The sequence below is a fragment of the Plectropomus leopardus genome, chromosome 5 (genome assembly GCF_026936395.1).
Source record: "Plectropomus leopardus strain MGB_pleo_1.0 chromosome 5, ASM2693639v1, whole genome shotgun sequence".
NCBI lineage: Eukaryota > Metazoa > Chordata > Actinopteri > Perciformes > Serranidae > Plectropomus > Plectropomus leopardus.
This window is the reverse complement of record NC_142180.1, coordinates 962,301-982,464: the sequence shown is the minus strand read 5'-3', so window position 1 is coordinate 982,464 and position 20,164 is coordinate 962,301. Positions and strand designations below refer to the sequence as shown.

The 20,164-nt window shown below is 41.1% G+C and overlaps 1 protein-coding gene across 7 annotated transcripts in view; it reads right to left on the bottom strand.

Annotated features, from left to right (window-relative positions):
• Window positions 1–178: 178 nt before the first annotated feature.
• The window catches only part of szt2 (SZT2 subunit of KICSTOR complex), a 191,834-nt gene continuing 171,848 nt past the window's right edge, over window positions 179–20,164 (bottom strand). For 5 of the 7 annotated variants that reach the window (XM_088077346.1, XM_088077348.1, XM_088077349.1 and 2 more), the window contains 8 exons: window positions 17,061–17,126; window positions 14,572–14,785; window positions 12,932–13,109; window positions 12,712–12,834; window positions 4,662–5,178; window positions 4,137–4,247; window positions 2,871–2,939; window positions 179–2,787 (listed from right to left, as the gene is read on the bottom strand). In XM_088077346.1, the coding sequence (XP_087933472.1) occupies window positions 2,644–2,787; window positions 2,871–2,939; window positions 4,137–4,247; window positions 4,662–5,178; window positions 12,712–12,834; window positions 12,932–13,109; window positions 14,572–14,785; window positions 17,061–17,126 (1,422 nt within the window). In that variant the 3' untranslated portion in view covers window positions 179–2,643. The remainder of the gene's footprint in view (window positions 2,788–2,870; window positions 2,940–4,136; window positions 4,248–4,661; window positions 5,179–12,711; window positions 12,835–12,931; window positions 13,110–14,571; window positions 14,786–17,060; window positions 17,127–20,164) is intronic. The other 2 variants (XM_088077350.1, XM_088077352.1) reach the window with 1 other exon arrangement.

Here is a 20,164-nt window from a genome sequence, read left to right as displayed (position 1 = left end):
TATAATTTTACTGACGGCCGGACAGACAACATAATGCCTCCGGCCAGGGAGGCATTATAATGCAGTTTAATTTCAGCTGGCCAGCTGCAAAGAGCAGAAAAATCCAGACTTGTGTCAAATTATCAGTCAATGGAAAAGATGGTTCAGTTATCCATGTGAGACAAACGGGGCACAGGGCCGTATTTATCAGAATGCCATCTGCCAACATTTATTGAATAGTTTTTCCCTCTAATTATAAGCAAAGAGAATCCATCTCAAATACCCACGTACCATACTTCACGCTCATGAAAAACCACTGGAAACATTGTTTATCCTACTGCTTTATCCAGCATTTCACACACTGTATTAAGTGTTGTGTATATACATAATATACATTATACAGTTGGAGACAGTGCAATGTTTATATTACAGTCAGAATGCTAAAGGCTAACTTGTCACAGTTCACATTTTGCATGATGAATATTATCCAGTGTTCCACATTCACATTGAGCTCTCGGAGCAGTGACAACGGTGCTCCACATTTCTTCATTTTATATCCACAAATAAGATTAAACATTTGGTTTCCTTCAGTAAAGTGTGTCAAGATCTAAGGCTGCTGAGAGTCTACAAGGGGTATACAAGTCAAACTTGTCATTTTGAACATGCTTTGGAAACACTCGGATCTGATGACATGTGGCATGCTATTATGCAAATCATCAAAGTTAATATGACCCATTTTCTTTATTATGAAAGGCAATTTTTGTTAAATTTCTCCAAACCGATTCAGGCACCCACACTGCATGACATCAGGAGTGTGTTTCCAAACATGTGTGCAGAGCTGATGGAACCACAACAGTGTCACTGATAGGTCATTGGATTAAAAAAAACAAAACAAATCAAAACAGAAAGGCACTTGAGGGCAGCAGATATGGCAGTGGTGTTTAAGTAACATGTTTGACACTATGGAAGATTGAACAGAAAAGCCGTCTCACTGCACACTGACGTCTCAGCTGTGTCTCACTCACAGGAAACACTGATGTGGTCCAAAGAGCTCACAAAATGCTATCAGAAGGCACCCAATCCAACATACTAAAGACCGATGAGTGAAGCTGTGAAGCACGAAAGGTGTGCAGTTCCACAGCCAGAAGGGCTTGTTGTTGGTTGAAAATGACTGCCTTGTGTTGAATCTAAAGAGCAGTTCAGGTGTTTCTCAGTCAAAGATGGGGGGAGAGAAAAATAGCAGTGTCTTCTTCACTGAAAAAAACGAAATGTCTCCTTCACCATCATATCATGTGTCAGAGCACAGTCCTTCCAGATCCTGATCCAGATCCACCTGCTCATGATAAGACAATAGAAAGATGGACAAATGTCATTTATTCTGCACTCTCATCTGCTCACAATGTCACAGTGGCAATGTGTAACGTCACACATGGACCAGAGTCAGATAAACAGCAGAAAGCAGCATGGACAGAGGTCTGTGAAAACTGTAACCCTGCCCTATTTACTTCTCCTTGTGCACCTCTCACTGACTCAGTCTCTCTTTCAAACTGTGTGCAGACTTATTTGGAGTAATGCTTAGAAAAAGACAGTCGATAATTTCTACGAAAGAGAGAGGGTAATTAGCGTCAGCGTGTCATTTCATCTAATATTTGACCACGCTCAATGCTGATCGAAGCCGAAGACAATAAAAACCTGTGTCTACTGCAGCCTTTTGACCCAGGTGTGAATGCCGACTGTATGCATTTCATTAGACAAATGTTTGTGGGTGTTAGCAGGTTTTTTGTGCAGTGGGAAGGAGGTTTTAGCCAGTCAATCAATTTCATTACTGTAAAAGTAAGAAGGGTTTTCCCCTGGTATTGATTAGTGAAGGTGGGTGATGCTGTGTCTCCTCTACTTTTAAATTGTTTTAAAACTAATTTTCCCCTTAAAACAACTTCACTCATTATTCTGTTGCCTTTTTTTGTCTAAAGCCAGGCAGACACTGAGCAGATTGAACCCAATATTAACCCCAAATGGTCACCCATGACTAATTTCAGAATTGGCCAACTTTTTTGCTTGTTACTTGTTATTTGACGTTCAGTTTCAGGATGGGGGTCTTCCATGGAAAGTCTAAAAGAAGGAAAGGTCATCATGAGTCAGTGACAGCGTTAAACGAGCCAGACTTTGATGTCACTTATACTGAAGTCAAGGGGGTGATCAAATCATAATATAACCCATCATATCTTTCTTGTTTCTACTTTGAAAAATCGTTCTACCAGATTAAAAAACACTTATTATGTAGTGCTTACTGCTGTTTTTTATCAAACTTTGTGTGTTTGTTTTCCTGCTGTGTTTGGGCTATCATGATGTTACATAAGCTATCTTGGAGCAAACAGTGTCAGAGATGCAGCTGTTGGACAGAGCCATAATCTGTTTGGAGATCAAAAGCAAGGAAAAATACCGTGCATATCTAGATAAAAATCATCAGTAAGCATCATGTAATGTGCGTTTTTTAATCAGATTGAAGGATTTTACAGTCAAAGTTCAAACGACAAAGATATGACGGTGATAGTGGGATATGCTCGCCCCAGCTTCCCAAATGAATTCATCTGAATGTTGTCTTCTGTATTTTTCTAATGTTGCTTCCTGTATCCATGTGTGAATGGAGGGCAGCCCAGATCAGCTCTATAACAGTCCAGTCCAGAGGTTGTAGCAGGCGGTGTTGATGACAGACTCCAGGTGATGATACATGGACACCAGCTGTGGAGGAGGGCTACTGCTGGCCTGCTGCTGCGATGGCAGCGGCTCTCGAAACACAACCTTTAGGCTCTGGGACAAAGAGCAAACATTACTGAGATGTTTGCACAACTACAACATAAGAGTATATTATTCACACCAATATATAAACTCACTGTTTTTCCAGCTTGGCCGTCCAGAAATACCAAAACAAAGCAGTCAGTGAACTTCTGGTTCAGAACAGCCTGAAGACGGAGATGGCAGACATGGATAGAGATTAGATGGACATTTAAAAGTTAAGCTATCCTGTTTTATCTTCTTCATGATGTTAAACATAAAGGAAACACTTTTTTAAAGACAAGAAAAAGGTCAGATGTTAAAATACTGACAGTGAGGTGGAGCAAACAGTAGCAAAGTGTGGAGAGCTTCTGACTCCACAGCTGTTTCTTCCCCTTAATTCCTTTTTGAAATTTTTCTTTTCTTCAATCCTGCCATGTTCCTCAAGACAGGAACAATGGGCTCTCCTGGATAACTTAAGTACTGTCAACTATTGTCAAAAATCTTATATGCAGAGTCAAACCAACAGTGAATGTATCTACTAACAAATATGGGGTGTACCAAAGGCTGATAACAGCAATATAACTTGGTCTTCTGACCATGTACACACACACACACACACACACACACACACACACACACACACACACACACACACACACACACACACACACACAAAAACGCAAAGTCTGTGGAAACCAAAGGCTACACATTCCAATTTCTAAAGCACAACAGCATAGTGATGTAAAGTACAAATAATTTGACTGGCACAAAATACTACACTTCCCATGAGCCTCAGTGATGGTTGCTCTGGAGAGACCTCAGCCAGAACTACTACATAACAGTTCTAACACACAAAAAGCTTTGTTGTTTGGCACCAACGCTTCCCACAGTGAACTGATCCAAAATGATCCTAACAGTTTCAAAAATGTATTAAAATTTTACATTTAACAAAAATATAACACATTATATATAAACAATATAGAGGGAAATGAGGGAGAGGTTAGAGGTGAGAGGTCAGGCTGTGGTCACAGCTTGTTAGTTTTTAGAAATGAGGCATATTCTTTTAATCTGCAGCATTCTCAATGACTAACTGAATGAACAGTCTCATAAACTCTGAAGTATTCCATACTGACCCCCTCAAGATAAAGAACAACCCCTCCTGGGGCCTGTTTTACATTTAAACACTGCTCTTTGAATATAATGGCTGTTCCAGTGTTTGACTTCATGCAGACACCAGGTAGATGCTGAGGCTGACTTGGTGGTTCCACTACAGTTACACTAAAAAGCTAAGAACAGCAGCAATGATCCTTCTCTGCTCCATCAGTCAGGGTTGTGTGTGGCCATGCTTCATCTGCTCTCAGAGGAACACAACAGCTGCTCACCAGATACTGGATGCCGTTGTCATCGAAGTGTCTGCAGCTCTGAGGGAAACGGTTCAGTAGGACTTTGATCAGACTCTGGTACCAGGTTGGACTCATGGTCAGGAAGCAGTCCTGCAGCAACACATCACACATTGCGATTACAACAACCTGTGTGTCTCTCTGTCTGTCTGTCATCATGAACTGGATCTGCAGATAGGGTTTCTGTCTGCTTTAGCTGCACATTTAATTCAAGTTAAATATTACAGTAAGCTCACTGTTTAATACTGTCTGTGGACATATGTTGACACAGTTACCGGGACAAAATAAATTGCTGTAGGTGTGAATGTGAGTGTGATTGGTTATCTATCAGTGTGTACCCTGCCTCTTGCACACCGACAGCTTTGATTGGCTTTAGCATACATGGATTTGCTTTCATTGCTCTCTAGTCCCACTGTTTACACATTTTAGTTGCTATTTCATCTGCAGTGCTGAATCACAGGGACAGTGGATGAAAAGTAAAAATCAAAGGCCTCAGAGGTATCTTACAAGCTGTGGGTCGATCTCTCCCACTGAACGGCTCTGCACGGCCTCCAGCAGCTCCTCCAGCTCGCTGAACGACAGCTTGGTCAGCTTCAGTTTGTCCAGGGCCAAGTGCTCTCCGTGGAACAGCCTCCTCCACAGATTATCCCTGCGGCAGTGACCCATGGCCTGCTCCACACTCACCTGGATCTGTTTGCGGGCCGACATCACCTCGTTGTTGAGTAGAGGGAACAGAGGGGAGGGGTAGAGGAGCCCCTGAGCCTCTGCTCCACCCCCAGCCAGAGGGTAAAATTCGTTGCCGTCGCTGGGAGTTGAGGCAGCCACAGTTTCAGACGGCGTTTCCTCCCAGAGGTCCTGCTCAGCACCTCGTGAACTGTAGGCCTCTGCCCGATCTGGGGGGAGCCGGCCACTGAGCTCACCAGGCTCACGGTGGATCTGAGGAAGCTTCTTGAAACGGCGCATGTCAGCAGTGAGGCGGGGGAAGAGCTCTCTCTGACTGGTCATAATCACATAGAACCGCAACCTACACACACAGGTAGAGGAGAATTTAGAAAGGCATTCATTGCTCAGTGTTCTCTTAGAAAATCAGCTCCCACAACAAACACTTGGAGGCAAACACCAGCACGCCAATTTTCCATGAAGCACCGGCCACTTGCTTTCAGCACTCATGTTTGCACTCATTGCAAATCTTTACAAACCTAACTGAAAGGGTCTCTATCAAAAATAGAGTATTTCATTAAATCTTACAGTTTAATGATACCTCTTCCTTCACACATATACTCAGATACAGTTTAAAAACTACTGAAACAATCTAAAATTCCAATTATAAAACATACGATAAAGATATGGTATGATTTTATAACAAATTTAAAAGAGCAGCATGTGTTATCATAATATAGTCCGATACAGAGTTATCAATTCTTTGTACCAGGAAAAACAGATGCAACATTTAAATTATGGGACTGTAAGGAACTTAAAATGATCCAGGGCCTTCATTTGACAGATTTATTTACCATGATGTCTTTTGAAGAGCTGAGGCACAACTGCAACCTTTATTACAAACATTTCTTGAAGTATCCCCAGATAACAAAAATTGTTAAAGCAAATCAAAACAATGCACTTACCAGACCTCTACACACCCTTAGAAAAAAATAATGATAAAAGAGAACTTGAAAAAGGGTATTATATCAGGCTTTAATAATTTTCTGACACTTTACTCAACCTAAAATTCACAGTGTCAGTTGAATGCCTGGAAGGGAAACTTGGAATCCAAAATTTCGGATGAAAAGTGTAACACAGCTTGTGCTGATGCTCATACTAAATCTATAAATACATGCCTTAATTTAATACAGTATAAATGATTAATGTGGACTTTTGGTAAATGGACTGTATTTGTATAGCGCTTTTCTAGTCTTATTGACCACTCAAAGCACTTTCAGAATACATTGTCACATTCACCCATTTACACACAAATTCACACACTGGTGGTCAAAGCTACCATACAAGGTGCCACCTACAACTCTGTTATCATTCACACACCCTCACACTCTGATGATGCTGCATCAGGAGCAATTTGGGGTTCAGTATCTTGCCCAAGGATACTTCAACATGTTGCCCGGAGGAGCTGGGGATCGAACTGCTGACCCTCCGATTAGAGGACAACCCACGCTACCTTTGAGTCACAGCCGCCCCATCATTTATGTGACACTGGTAGAATTAAATCAATACAACATAAAATACCAGACATATGCACAAAATATACTGACACAGAGGAACATTGTTTCGCTGTATTTGGCAGTGTAGATGGATTAAAATGTTCTGTGAAGAGATAAGAGTAATAACTGAGAAGATTATTTCTAAAAGAATCTCACTGAAATCTAAGCTTGTCTTGTTGGTCTTATATCCAGAGAAACATAACTACAGTATAAACGAGCCAATATTCAGATACCTCGGCTAGCTTTATGCCAAAAAAACATATTTCACTTTTATGGAAACACTTTGACAGACCAAGCATGAATCAGTGAATAAGAATATATTATTCAGCCTTCCATTACAAAGGATAACTTACATATTAAAGACAGCATACACTGAAGAATATATGATAATATATAGTCCCATTATCAATTATGTTAAGGATTTAGATTTATTAAATTATCAAATGAATGACTAATTTCTGTTGGCAAGCTGGTTTTTCTTTAAAATACTTTAAAACCTTTTAACTTTAAATACATTTTGCAATAATTAATATACTCAATTTTATATAGATAATATAAAACAGAAGGAGTAGTCTTTTTTTTTAATTTTCTCTCTCTCTCTCCCTCTCTTTCTTCTGTATTAAGATAGTATTTTATGTTATGCTCGACATTATATGATTGTAAAAAGCTGTATTTTGCAGTATGGAAAATTTAATAAAATATTGTGGGGGAAAAACAATGTTTACATTATTTGTTTCTGTGAAAAGAATTTAAACAATTTAGCAAATATTGTCTGATTTTTTTTGCACAATTTATTAAATGATTCAATATCCATGTGCGACATCGTAGATAAAGAGACATCTACACAAATACATGTGCGCACATACACCATCGTACATGTACATACAGGTAGGTATTTTACCTTTATCCCCAACCCCTCTCAAAAAAAAAAGGACAACCAACAAAAGAGACCGTATGAAAGGATAAATAATACTATATGTAAGGATGTATATATCTATATATGGTACACACCCGTGCAAATAAATATATACATATACATAAATATATCTATACCCGATGTATATTGCACATAAATACTTGCATGTTTAGACATTGATACAGGTACACGCTCTCACACATATCCCTTCCCTAGTAACTTCAACATATACATATACATATACACCAGAGTCATTGAACTAAGCTGTTTGGTTTTTCTATGGTTATAGTAATGGGAAGTTTTAGTTAGCATGAGCAGGCAGGCGGTGAGGAACCATCTTTATAGGATCATTTTTTTTGGAGAGACGTGGTCAATAAATTTAATTAGGGCACTCCAGTGAGTATAGAATTTCTCTGTAGAGCCTCTTAGAGTAAATTTTACTTTTTTCCAATTTAAGCAAAGACATAATGTCTTGTAACTTGTAACAGAAGAGAATTTTCCTGCGAGCAATTAGGGAGGTGAAGGCAATTATATTGGATTGAACAGGCATTATTCTCATATTGTCTATAGGTCTGCCGAACAATCCTATAGGCATTATTCTCATATTGTCTATAGGTCTGCCGAACAATCCTATACGTGGAGATGGGCATATTTTATTTTCAGATTTTTTTCAACAGTATCAAAAAAGGAATACCAGAAACTTAACAACTCTGGGCATGACCAGAACATATAAGTTGAATTGCATGGTGCTTGCGAGCATCTATCACAGTTTTCATTTACATCTGTTAGGTAGAATTTAGCCAGCTTAGTTTTACAGTAATGAAGCCTATGGACAACCTTAAATTGAATTAGGTTCAACCTGTTGCAGCTAGAAGATGAATTAACATGTTCCAGGGCACTTTTCCAGAATTTATCAGAGAAAGTTATTTGGAGTTCTTTTTCCCATTCTGTCCTCAGTTTATTTATAGCCAAGTCATCTATTGGCACCGGGAGATCATAAAGAGAAGAAATATGACCTTTGGGCAGAGAACCTGCTTTGATTAATAAGTTGACACCGTTGGAGATGGGCATCTGAAGGAATAGAGGGGGGTGGGTGGGGGGGTCTTTGCAAAGTTTCTTAACTGGAAATAATGGAAAAAGTCTAACTGGTTCAAACGAACAAAGAGATAATACCATCAATTGTAGTAAACACAGACTTAGGTAAGAAAAGAGGTAAACACTGAAAAATATACAAGTATCTAGGCAAAATATTCATCTTAACTGTCTGTATTCTGCCCGTGAGAGAAAGTGGTAAATGATTCCACCTCTGTAAGTCCATCTTGATTAAGGCTGTAAGCTCAGACAGATTTTTTTCCAGTAATTCGCTGAAGGAGTGTGTGATTTGGATACCCAAATATTTAAAAGCTGAGTTGGAGTTCTTGAATGGTATTAGCGATGATGATATCTCCCCAAAGCTAATTGATTAAGATGGAGACTTTCGCTTTTTTCTAGATTTAATTTGTATCCTGAGATCTTGCTAAAAGATTTCAGTATAGAGATTGCATAAGGGATACTAATTATAGGATCTCTCAGGAATAAAAGGAGGTCATCTGCATATAATGAAACTTTATGTTCTGTATCCCATCTCTGGATTCCTTTCAGTTGTTTTTCAGCTTTAAAGGCTATTGATAACGGCTCTATAGCTATTGAGAAAAGTAGTGGGGAGAGGGGGCATCCCTGGCGTGTACCACGGGTTAACAGGAAAAAATCTGATCTTTGAGTGTCAGAGCAGATACTTGCGCAGGGAGATGATTATAATAATTTGATTCAAGAGATGAAGGTGGAGCGACACCGAACTTTTCTAGACAAGAAAACGGGTAAGGCCATTCGACTCGATTGAAGGCTCTCTCCACGTCAAGAGATACAACTAGTTCGGGTTCATTCAGAGCTGACGAGGTGTGAATGAAATTTAGGAGCCTACGAAGGAGTGTCTGCTTTTTATGAAACCTGTCTGGTCTTCTGATATGATTGACATTATGACTGAGTCTAGACGATGAGCAAATACCTTTGCCAAAATTTTAAAATCTACTGGTAGGAGTGAGATCGGAAGGTATGAAGCGCAGTTGAGAGGGTCTTTGCCTTTTTTAAAGATTAGAGATATTGAGACCTGTGCGAGAGTAGGCAGTAGCAGTCTTAAGTCAGCGGATTCATTAAACACTTCCAATAACCGTGGGGCTAATTGGTTTGAAAATTTCTTTAGAATTTAGTTGGGAATCCATCAGGTCCCGGAGACTTACCGCTTTGCATGGATAATATTGCTTCTTTTATCTTGCATATTTGTAAGGGAGCAACGAGTATCTGTTTATCACTTACTGAAATCTTAGGCATATTTAATTTGTCAAATGAGTTTAAAACAGTATTATTATTGAGGATTTGATGTAGTAGTCTTACCTCTAATAAAAGCCTTTAAAGTTTCCCATAGTAGAAGTGCCAAGGAGTCTTCACTTTGGTTGGTCTCATTAAAAAAAAAAATCAAGTGATTCAGAAATATATTTACAGAAATTAATGTCAGAGAGTTGTAGTGGACTGCCTTGGCGTGGTCATTACATTTGTCCCTCTGAGGAACTCCAGAGCTCAATGTCCCCTGGGCAAGTGGGGGACACGTCAAGAGACACTGTTTTACGAGCCCAAAACATCCAACAGAGGGTTGTTAATTAACTTAACTTATACTCCCTGGGGATGTCTGCAAACACGCTCTGCCTTTTTGAGCCACGGGAAAGTGTTAGTATCTGACACCCTCCATCCTGACATATGGTGGAAGGTAAGCACTCCGAAGGTCCCATCAGCATACCACAGGATGTAAGGCATCTGAACGACCTCCTGATCACCCAAGCAATACCAAACAACCATCGTATTGCCTCCCCTGCTGAGATGACCAACTGGTCGAACATTGGGTAAAGTCATTATATAACCCTGTGTTGTGATAAACATCTGACAGAATGACTTGGACCAAGGTTGTAAGTTAAAATTTCCCTTCTTCCTAATCTTTTGTGACTGGGGTGAGGTTGTCTCCATGCTTCAGTAAGCAGATAGGAGCACCTCCCATTCTTTTCATCTCATGTAATTTGAATGAGTTAGGTAAAGGACGTTTTGTTCCCCTTTGTTATAATGGAGCTAAACTGCCATTTAGTGGTCTTAGTTATTAGTAAGCTCATAACCAACTTTGTAATTATATCATATTTTGAATTCATTGTATAATGTTTAAAGTAATCCTATATCTAAGTAATCACAAGTTTCTTAGGATCCATGGTACAATGTTATGTTATGTGTGGTCACATATTTCACAAAACTGAGCAAAGGATCTTCAGAATCATGTGTTACGTTATAAATTACTTTTGGGTCTCCTAACATGCATTTGAAGTTACTGTGATGAGACTATAGTGGTGAGGAGATACGTGAATTTATACACCACGGGTTAGATCGCGTAATTCGTCATTAAGTTCAGAGACATAAATGTCTCCTAAATTACATTAGGTCTTTTAGAAACTTATACCAGATGTGCGATCGCTCGGTGCAAAAGTTCGCTAACTCCGCCTTCCATCGCACCCCCCAAATCGAAAGATAAAAACTGAGGGACTCTCTCTAAAGTTAGCTCAGAGCTCTCTCTCTCTCTCTCAGCTCACTCTTCTCAAGGCTTCTCCTTTTCTCTTTTCTGAAGTTTTCTTGCTCCTTTTTTACAGCGGTGCGTCTCGTGCATCGGCCGCACCTTTCTTTTCTTCAATTTTATAAGCGGAGCCGCAACAGCTCACCAGAGCTTTGCTGAACTTTAACTTTTGAAGCCATTTTCTTTTAAATCCCTTTGATGCTTTTCTTTATACCAGTTTTTGGTCAGTAAAGACACTTTTGGTAATTCGTTTTAAGTAAAATCAAATTAATAATTTAAAGTGACTCCCTCAGACCAGTGGGATTACTTTGATTATTTCTGCGTGTTTATTTGAGAAGGACACTCCGCGATTCGCCATCAACTCTGCCACGGATCTAGAAGCAACACCTGCTGCCCAAACTATCAGCACCCGTTGCCTGCCCTTAAGGACTTTGTTTAAAGACTTTTACCCGGTTAGCTGAGGCGAACACAGAGGCCAGTTAAGAGACCGCCAAGACACCGACTCCACCTGCCCGGCCGCCCGCGCTTTCAGCTGTGGTCACCTCGTCTGGAAGGCAGCGCGCAGCTCTCCCCTGGAGTGTGAGGACCTGGACCTCCCGGAGAAGTCTAATCAAGTCGACAAAAAGTAGGCAGAATAACATTTTCTTGTGATCAGAGTTGATGTCGTATAGCGAAGCTTTAATGCCAAATTTCTAAATTCTACGTCACCGTTCAGTGCGCATCCACGTTTTAGACGGTCACGTATTTCCTCCACTATCATCCATAATTAATTATTTACATCACCTGAACATACATCACGTAGGTTCCCTTTTATGTATTCTCTGTTTTTTTATATGTCATATTATTTCATCTATTTACTCTTCATTTTATTAGTCTAAATAAATTATCCTCATTTATCGCCAAGTCGTTGTCTGTGGATATTATTTCATGAGAGAAACAAGATCAATGTATACAGAATAAACGGTACAGACTATGAGATTGATTAAAGTAATGACATGTCTTAACACTGTCACAATTTAAGATTTAATTTTCTCCTGAATGGAGAATGGTGCCCCTTTTACTTTAACGAGTGCAAAATCCAAATTTTAACGTAGTTATTAATAACCGCTACAGAGTAAAAGAGGGTTTAGACCCCAGAATCTGAATCCCTTTGGTTTCGAGTCAAATTGTAGATCAAGGATCACAGTTGCATGATCCAATATGGTTATTGGGGTGTCATGAGTGTCAACAATTATTGGAATAAGTGATTTATCTATAATAAAATAATCTATGCGTGAAAAGGAACGACGTGGATGTGAGAAAAAAGAATACTGTCTTGTAGATGGATTATGGAATATCCAGGGGTTAATGTAATCGTACTGAGACATAAAGGCAGATAGGGTTTGGGCCATGTAGAAAGGCGCTGTTGTTTTGTTGCTGGATCTGTCAAGAGTTGGATCTATAACGCAGTTAAAGTCACCTCCTAATAAGAGTAAGAGCTAGTTGAGATTTGGGGTGGACATCAGCAATAATTTCATTAAGTTCTGGTTGTGCCAATTCAGGGCATAAACATAAACTAATTCTGTCTGATTTTTATAACTGTCAAATTTGATATCAGCCTCAAAATTTGCCATCATTCAGACTTTAGACTTGGCATCAATATGGACAACTGGTATCAAAAACAAAACTTGGGCCTATGTCACTATGCATTTCAATTATTCAATTAATAAAAAACAATTTCATTAAAAAAAAGCCGCAGTGAAATCTTACTCCCATTCAATCTGTTCTTTCTTATCTCATTACCTCAATAAATGCCTTTCCCCATCTGACTGTTCCTCAAAGGGGGCTGCATTATGGCATACCACGAGGGACACGTCAAAGTCATCATGGTGGTGTAGGCCCTCCAGATCCTTGTAAGAACCCGAACTAAAGCCAGAAACAAGAGAAAAAAGACAGGGTTGAACTTAAGCTGCTGCTGTCAGAGGAAGATGCTGCTGTATGTGTGATTGTGCTGTATTAGTACCTGTTCCACAGAGCCACTAGTGCATACTCGTGCAGGTCAGATGCTCCTTTCTTGTTGTCAGTGGTGACTGCAGCCTTGGACATGCGGAGCGGCTTCATGCCGTAGGAACTGGCGTGGTCAGTGATGTAATTGTAGAGCTGATGAGCTGTTATCATCCCCGTGGAGATGGAGAAGCTCCCTGACAGACACAAGGACAAGAGACTCTCACTGAGACAATCAGAGGATGGCTCAGTTCTCCATGCCCACCCACAGCTTCAAAAACCTTGAGGTGAAAACATGATGTAAATATCCACTTTTTATCTCTTCATGACTCAGAGAGACCTCCTGCTTTGGTTGAAACAGGACTGATACACAAATACTGAATGCAAAGAGGAAAACAAATGAAAGCAGTTAGGATTTTAAGCATCTCTTTTCTGCAGCACTTCAACAACTGGAAAGATTTACTCAAACGGTTTTTTGAATGAGATTGTCTTTTGGTGGCAGAGAGCAGTGGTGAGAACTAGAGGGCAGATTAACAACTCAGGCAAATACAAAAGTATATGAAGATCAAATATAAAACTGAATTGAGTCCACCAACAGCCATCAAAATGGAAACTGAGGTACTAAAAAAATGTGGAATCAGCATGTATGTTCTTTAACTGTTTGTGAAACTTTATACCAGAAAAAGCCTGACTGTGCTCACCTCTGTGGGTTGAAAAATCTGGACTAAACCTGTGATCACAGCTTAATGTGAGCAGACGTCTTGTTTTATAATAGTTCAGTGTTGGGTGTGGGGACAGAGCATGTAGCAATAACTAAACGGAGACAGAGTTACTCTTCAAGTACCATTACTTAACTCTAGTGCTGGGGATCCACCCGAAATACTTACTACGTACTGAGAGAATGTGTCCGTTAAATCAAGACCCAGGTGCCAGGTTAGCCCTGGGTGCTTGCTCAAATTCTTCAGCTTGTTTATCCATTTCCTCATCAGCTAGTTCTTGATATAAATCTGAAAACTGTTGGAACTTTGGATTTTGGCAACCTCCTGAAATGAACTCTGATGTATTGAGCATATATTTGGTTTAATAAACACATTCCACTAACTCAAAGAACTGCTCTGGTGTCAGTGCCATTTGTAAATGCTACCCAACCTGACACTCTCTGTCACTGCCGCTTCCATCTGGCTTTGACAGACTAGTGTTAATCTAATTGTTATCTCTGAGTATTAGTAAGTCACAGGGAGAACCACATTACTTTAGCTGGTGTGCTATCACTATTGAGAATTTGACAGATGGGGTCAAAGTCTGTAACACACAGTAAAGGCAATTTGTATATTTTTTTGCAAGACTTCAGCCTAAGCCAAGACAGCAGTTAGCTGGCACAGTCCTCTTTATCCATCCTGATTTTATCGCATGGTATTCTCATGTAGTCAGCTGCTGTACAGTTAGCTCTCTCCAGCACAAACTTTTAGTGATTCTGCCTGTTTCTACTGATTCAAGTTAGAAACAAATTCAACTTATTTTTACCAGTATCTAGTCTTAACTTTAAGAAAAAATTCTTAGAAAACATCATTATTCGAGGAACATTCTTACAATTTCGTCACTAGGAGAGTAATTGAGAGTTGCAGGGTGACATTTAATCTGACTTTCCACCAAAGTCACCTTGGAAGATGTGGTTGCGGCCAAACTTGGGAATGTCTGGGTGATGGGAGATGAAGTCATCCAGAAAGTCTGTGAGCTGGTATCCCTGGCGTAGCGTCATGTGACAGCCAACCAAGTACTGGTGAACCACTCGCAGATGAAAGTCGTAGCTGAAGGAGTGAACGTGCATCAGGTCCCGCACCTTGTCACACTCCTCAGTGAAGAGCATGGAGAGCTACAACAGAGAGGTAGACACAGTCAGCAGCAGAACAGAAGGAGCAGCAGACAGTCACAGCCAGGGGAACAGACCTCACAGCAAGGACTGCAGAGGTTACTCCGTCTCCAAACTCAAGTCCATTGTCATTATACACACCACTGGAAAATTCAGAGAAACTGGCATATAGCGCCACTTTCTCTGAGTGTTTATCAGTGTAAACAACTACAAGTGAACCTGTTTTGAATTGACGGGAACAGCCCGCTATTTCAGCTGCTCCCAGAACCCGCCACCCGCTCTATGACACCCATTGATCCTTAGTGGGAGCCTTTCCTGATATATCAGATTCATAATACTATCTTCTTTAATTAAATCCACCATCAAAAGGGGGCTGACAGGAGCATTATTCCAAATGTAAACTGTGAGCAGTTAATCACAGCACAATCAGATGCCGCCTCGCTGTTCTGACTATAATGTCTAATCACAGAAAAGAGGGCCTGAGTGGTCTTGCCTCTGAGCTGGGACCAGAGGTAGTTACAGAACGGAAACTCGGTCTGTGTGAAATGTAAAGCTGTAAAAACGTGACTATAGATTGCATGAGTTTAACATTTTGTCAACATGTTATCTGTGCTACCCAGCACAGGAGGTTTAAAAAACAGCAAAGCAGCTAATTCAAAGAAGAAGGACAGCGGCCGTAAATATCCACAACTGGAAAAAACAATGAGATTCAGGAGCTCCTTACCTTCCGAGCAGAGGACGAGATCAAGAAGGCAAATGATTGTTGTTGACATGTTATGTTATTATTGTTTAGAAAGAGCTGCTGATGCATATGTTATATGTCAAACTAGAAGCTTACGCTGTTGTGTTAAACATCACACCTCTTTTGGTTCCAAAAGGCAGATGCTATTTAAAACCACACACTGGAGCAGAATGCTGTGTCTGTCATTTGGCTCTGTGTAAAAATGCACAGGAGACCTAAAGAATGACCCTATAGTGCCATCTCTGAGTAAAAAGGGCTTCAAAAACTAGTACCAGGGTAGGAGACTTTCAACATCATCACTCCCTTCACCCAGAGATAAGAAGTAGGAATATTCTTTTGGCACAGTGGAATGAAAGGATAAACGTAACTTCTCTCTCTCCAGAGGCATTCCCACAGTCTGGCAGACAAATTAAGTGTGACCACTAAGCTGGCTATCTATGGAGCCATGAGTCCACTGGGACCACAGGGAGCTCTTAAGCTCAGAGCTATTACATTTCATGCATGTGTCCTCTTGACTATCAAGCTAACATTTATTATTTCCAAACCTGTAATCCCAAATGGTTCATGTTCTACCTAATCAAACACCCTGTGGAGCTCTGACAAGAACAAATTGTAAGGTTGAGGCTGGGCTGTCAGCCCCACTCACAGGAAGTAAAATTAATGATAATGGCTACATCGATGAGACAAGCTGTAATCATTTGGTGGTCATTCAAGAAGATGAAAACATACAAAGGTACTTAGTGGTAGTTCTATGAATGCAATCCTTATTTATAGCACTTCCAATCATTTACTTCTACTGAGTACTTTTTAGATTAAACAGAAGAGGCACTAGAATTAGCTCTGAGGAATTGAACCAACTCAGTGCCAGGAAATCCAACCACATTTCAAGTCTATCAACAGGATCATGTGTAGTGAGCAGAGCATCAGCAGTTTTCAGCCCCATGTTATTTAATGATTGACCCTTTAAACCCAAAGAGATATGAGAAGTGATAGTAAAAGTATGTCTGGAAGAAAAGCCCTAGATCCAGTCAACCACTTGGCAACCAATGATGCAAGAGGAAATACAGTGAGATTGTGAGAGAAAAAGCAGAGGGGACAACAGTGGTAGAACGGACATTCAGAAAAACACAAACAGAGGCAGCCACAACAGGGAGACACACAGCAAGCACGGAGACGGACAGCCTGACCAAAGTCAAGGAGTAAAAGGAAATCACAGGGGAGCTTGACTCAGGCCTGAGCCCTCAAAAAAGAAGATATTTTAATACCCAATATTTGCCCAAGTAAACCAAGTCTTTGAGACCCTACATCCAGATAAAGCTGCTACTTGCTTTACAGTGGAGCCGTATGCTGTAGCTCCTAGGTAGGACACAACACTTAATTGAACAATGAGCCCTATTTAATCCCAAAGAGACAAAAACACAGACATGTAGATTTGGAAAGGAAGATACCAGCACTGATGGCAGCAAGCAGAGCAGTGGGGAGGGGTGAAGCCTGATTGTAGTGAGACACCCCTCCCTGAGAATGGCTGGGACATACCGCACAGTCAGATACTGGGGTGGCATCTGGAAACGGCTTGCAACGAGGTTTGGTGAGGAGGCTGCCCTGATGGAGAGATGACATGAGGTGGGACTTGGCAGTCACACGGACACACAGACAGATGGATGGAAGGAAAGGCTCAAGAGACACTACCAGAATAAATAAGAACAGGCTTTCTTAACCCTTTTCCATACTACAAAAAATGTAATGAGAAGCACAGTACATACACAAGTCAGAGTGGCGGACCTTTGTGTAATTAGACTGTGACCAGATGTCAATTTAGGAATATCTTGTCCGTTGTAGATTGGACCATTTCACCATACGTGCACTCGACTAGTTGAGAATCGACTACACTATTTACACTGGTTAGTGTGTTAAACAGAAATGCCTGCATATATAGTAAAGATACTTTGTGTTGCAGTCAATACATTGTGGTGTCATGAAAAATATTGCCTTATTTTTCATTATTTACCAGTGCAGTGGAACAGCAGGGGTGCACTTGCTTTCTTTTGTGCTGCTGTAAGCTGTTAATACTAACACAATACTACAGAATATGTGCTATAAAGGTTAGCCATAATACTGATCATAAAATAAGATTTTGATATATTTTTGCATTTGTCTTGCTAGGATTAAGGGAAATGGTAAATGGAGCTGCACTTGTAACCCGCTTTTCTAGTCGTTCAACCACTCAAAGCACTTTCACACTATGAGTCACATTCACCCATTCACACATACATTCACACACTGGTGGCTGAGGCTACAGTTCAGTGTTCCACCTGCTACCTAGTTAAACATTCACATACACACTGACACAATGATGAAAAAGCCATCAGGATCTTGCCCAAGGATATTTGGACATGTTGACTGAAGGAGCCAGGGATCAAACTGCCAACCTTCCGAGTAGTGGAAGTGCTGCTCTACCTCTTGAGCCCCAGCCGCTTGAAACCCACACTTACTGTTTAAAACATTGCCTGCAGGCTGTGTGGTCAAGACTACTGGTTTTTGTCCTGACACGTGAAGTAGTTAGACGTAGGATTGGGACACACAAAGACTACACAGCATTAAACCAGGGTGATGTGATGTGAAAGCTGCTTTTCAATTGCATTAGATGACAAATGGTGGTAAATTAGTCACAGGGAGTAGCCACGTGAAGATATAATGGTGAGAGTGGAGTCATGGTTAGAGTTAGTTTTGTTTACAGGATAAGTGAAGTAATTTCTGAAAGAATTAAAGTGAGGCTGAGTAACTTTTGAGAGGAGACAAAAACCATCTCCCTCTTACAAATGAAAACAAAAATGCATAGGCGATCAGACAAACCTACAGCCAGTGGTTTACTGTGGTTGACATTAGCGAATGCTAACAACATCGATATTGCTGTGTAAGTCAGCTGACTTTATATGACTTCTATATTTCTGCTACAAATTTGAGCATTTATCATTATCCCAGAATACAATTTGTCCCCAGCACAGACTTGTCACAGTAGGAAAAGCCCAGATGTCGCTAATTACGTTAACAATGGCTCTGTTCTATTCAAGTGTCACAGTAAGCTGTGACAGCAGACAGGTTTCCATTACAGATTTGTTTACTTAAGATATATGTCAATACATCAATTATGAGACGACTGCGTTTCCACTGAGTGATATTCTGCAATTCTCCTCTGACGATACATCCCAAGAAGCATGGTGATGGATGTTCAAAATATTAGCAGCTTTATTTCTATTGCAGCCACCGCACTAGCCGTCATTATTTCCAATCCAAGGCCACATAGGCGTGTTATGGAGCCATAATGGAAAGGCAAGTCTCTTATACGTGGGAGGGGCCACGTATGAGGCATTTCTGGGAGGTGATAATCCACAATTTCACAACGGAATTGTGGATTCTAAACTTCTAGAATATCTGCTTAACTTTTGAAGAGTTATACGGTGCAAAAACACTTCTTGCAGCGCCTGCTGCATCATGCCCGAGGGAGCCAGTTCCTAATGACAAGCACATGACCACGGTCATATGTGACCTAAAAAAGTGTTTCCATTATAGTTTTGCAATTTGCCTGAAATACTACCTCATGTAAGTGTAAAAACTTTTTCGCAAAATTTTATTTGATGTGTTGGTGTTGGTGTATTTTATATTCACATTTTCAATTTGTGCAATTTCAGAGTTAATGAAAACCCACCTAGTGTGACCGTAAACCAGCAGCTTTACAGCAGCATAAACACTTTTGTTTATGCTGTCATAAGTTTTTACTTATCCATTAATTAGTATTACTTCAATAGTGAACTAGTACAATTTGTTTCACATAACACACAAGTGCTTTGATAACATGTGGGCTCTGGGTCACTTAGGCAAACCTACAGAGAGAGAGGCGGGGCTGTCAACCGATCACCACCTGGTGGTGAGTTGGCTCCAATGGTGGGGGAGGACGCCGGTCAGACCTGGCAGACCCAAACGCATTGTGAGGGTCTGCTGGGAACGTCTGGCAGAGTATCCCGTAAGAAGGAGCTTCAGCTCCCACCTCCGGGAGAGCTTCGACCATGTCCCGGGGAGGCGGGGGACATTGAGTCCGAGTGGGCTGTGTTCCGTGCCTCTATTGTTGAAGCGGCCGATTGGTGCTGTGGCCGTAAGGTGGTCGGTGCCTGTTGTGGCGGCAACACCCGAACCCGGTGGTGGACACCAGCGGTGAGGGATGCTGTCAAACTGAAGAAGGAGTCCTACCGGGCCTTCTTGGCCTGTGGGACTCTGGAGGCAGCAGACAGGTACCGGCAGGCCAAGCGGAGTGCAGCTATGGCAGTTGCTGAGGCAAAAACCCAGGCTTGGGAGGAGTTCGGTGAGGCCATGGAAAACAACTTCCAGACGGCTTTGAAGAGGTTCTGGACCACCGTCCGGCATCTTGGGAGGGGGAAGCAGTGCTGTGTCAACCCTGTGTATGGTGGGGACAGTGTGCTGCTGACCTCAACTCCGGACATTGTGGATCGGTGGAAGGAATACTTTGAAGACCTCCTCAATCCCACTGACATGACTTCTGGTGAGGAAGCAGGGCCTGGGGACTTGGGAGTGGGCTCTCCCATCTCTGGGGCTGAGGTTGCCGGGGTGGTCAAAAAGCTCCTCGG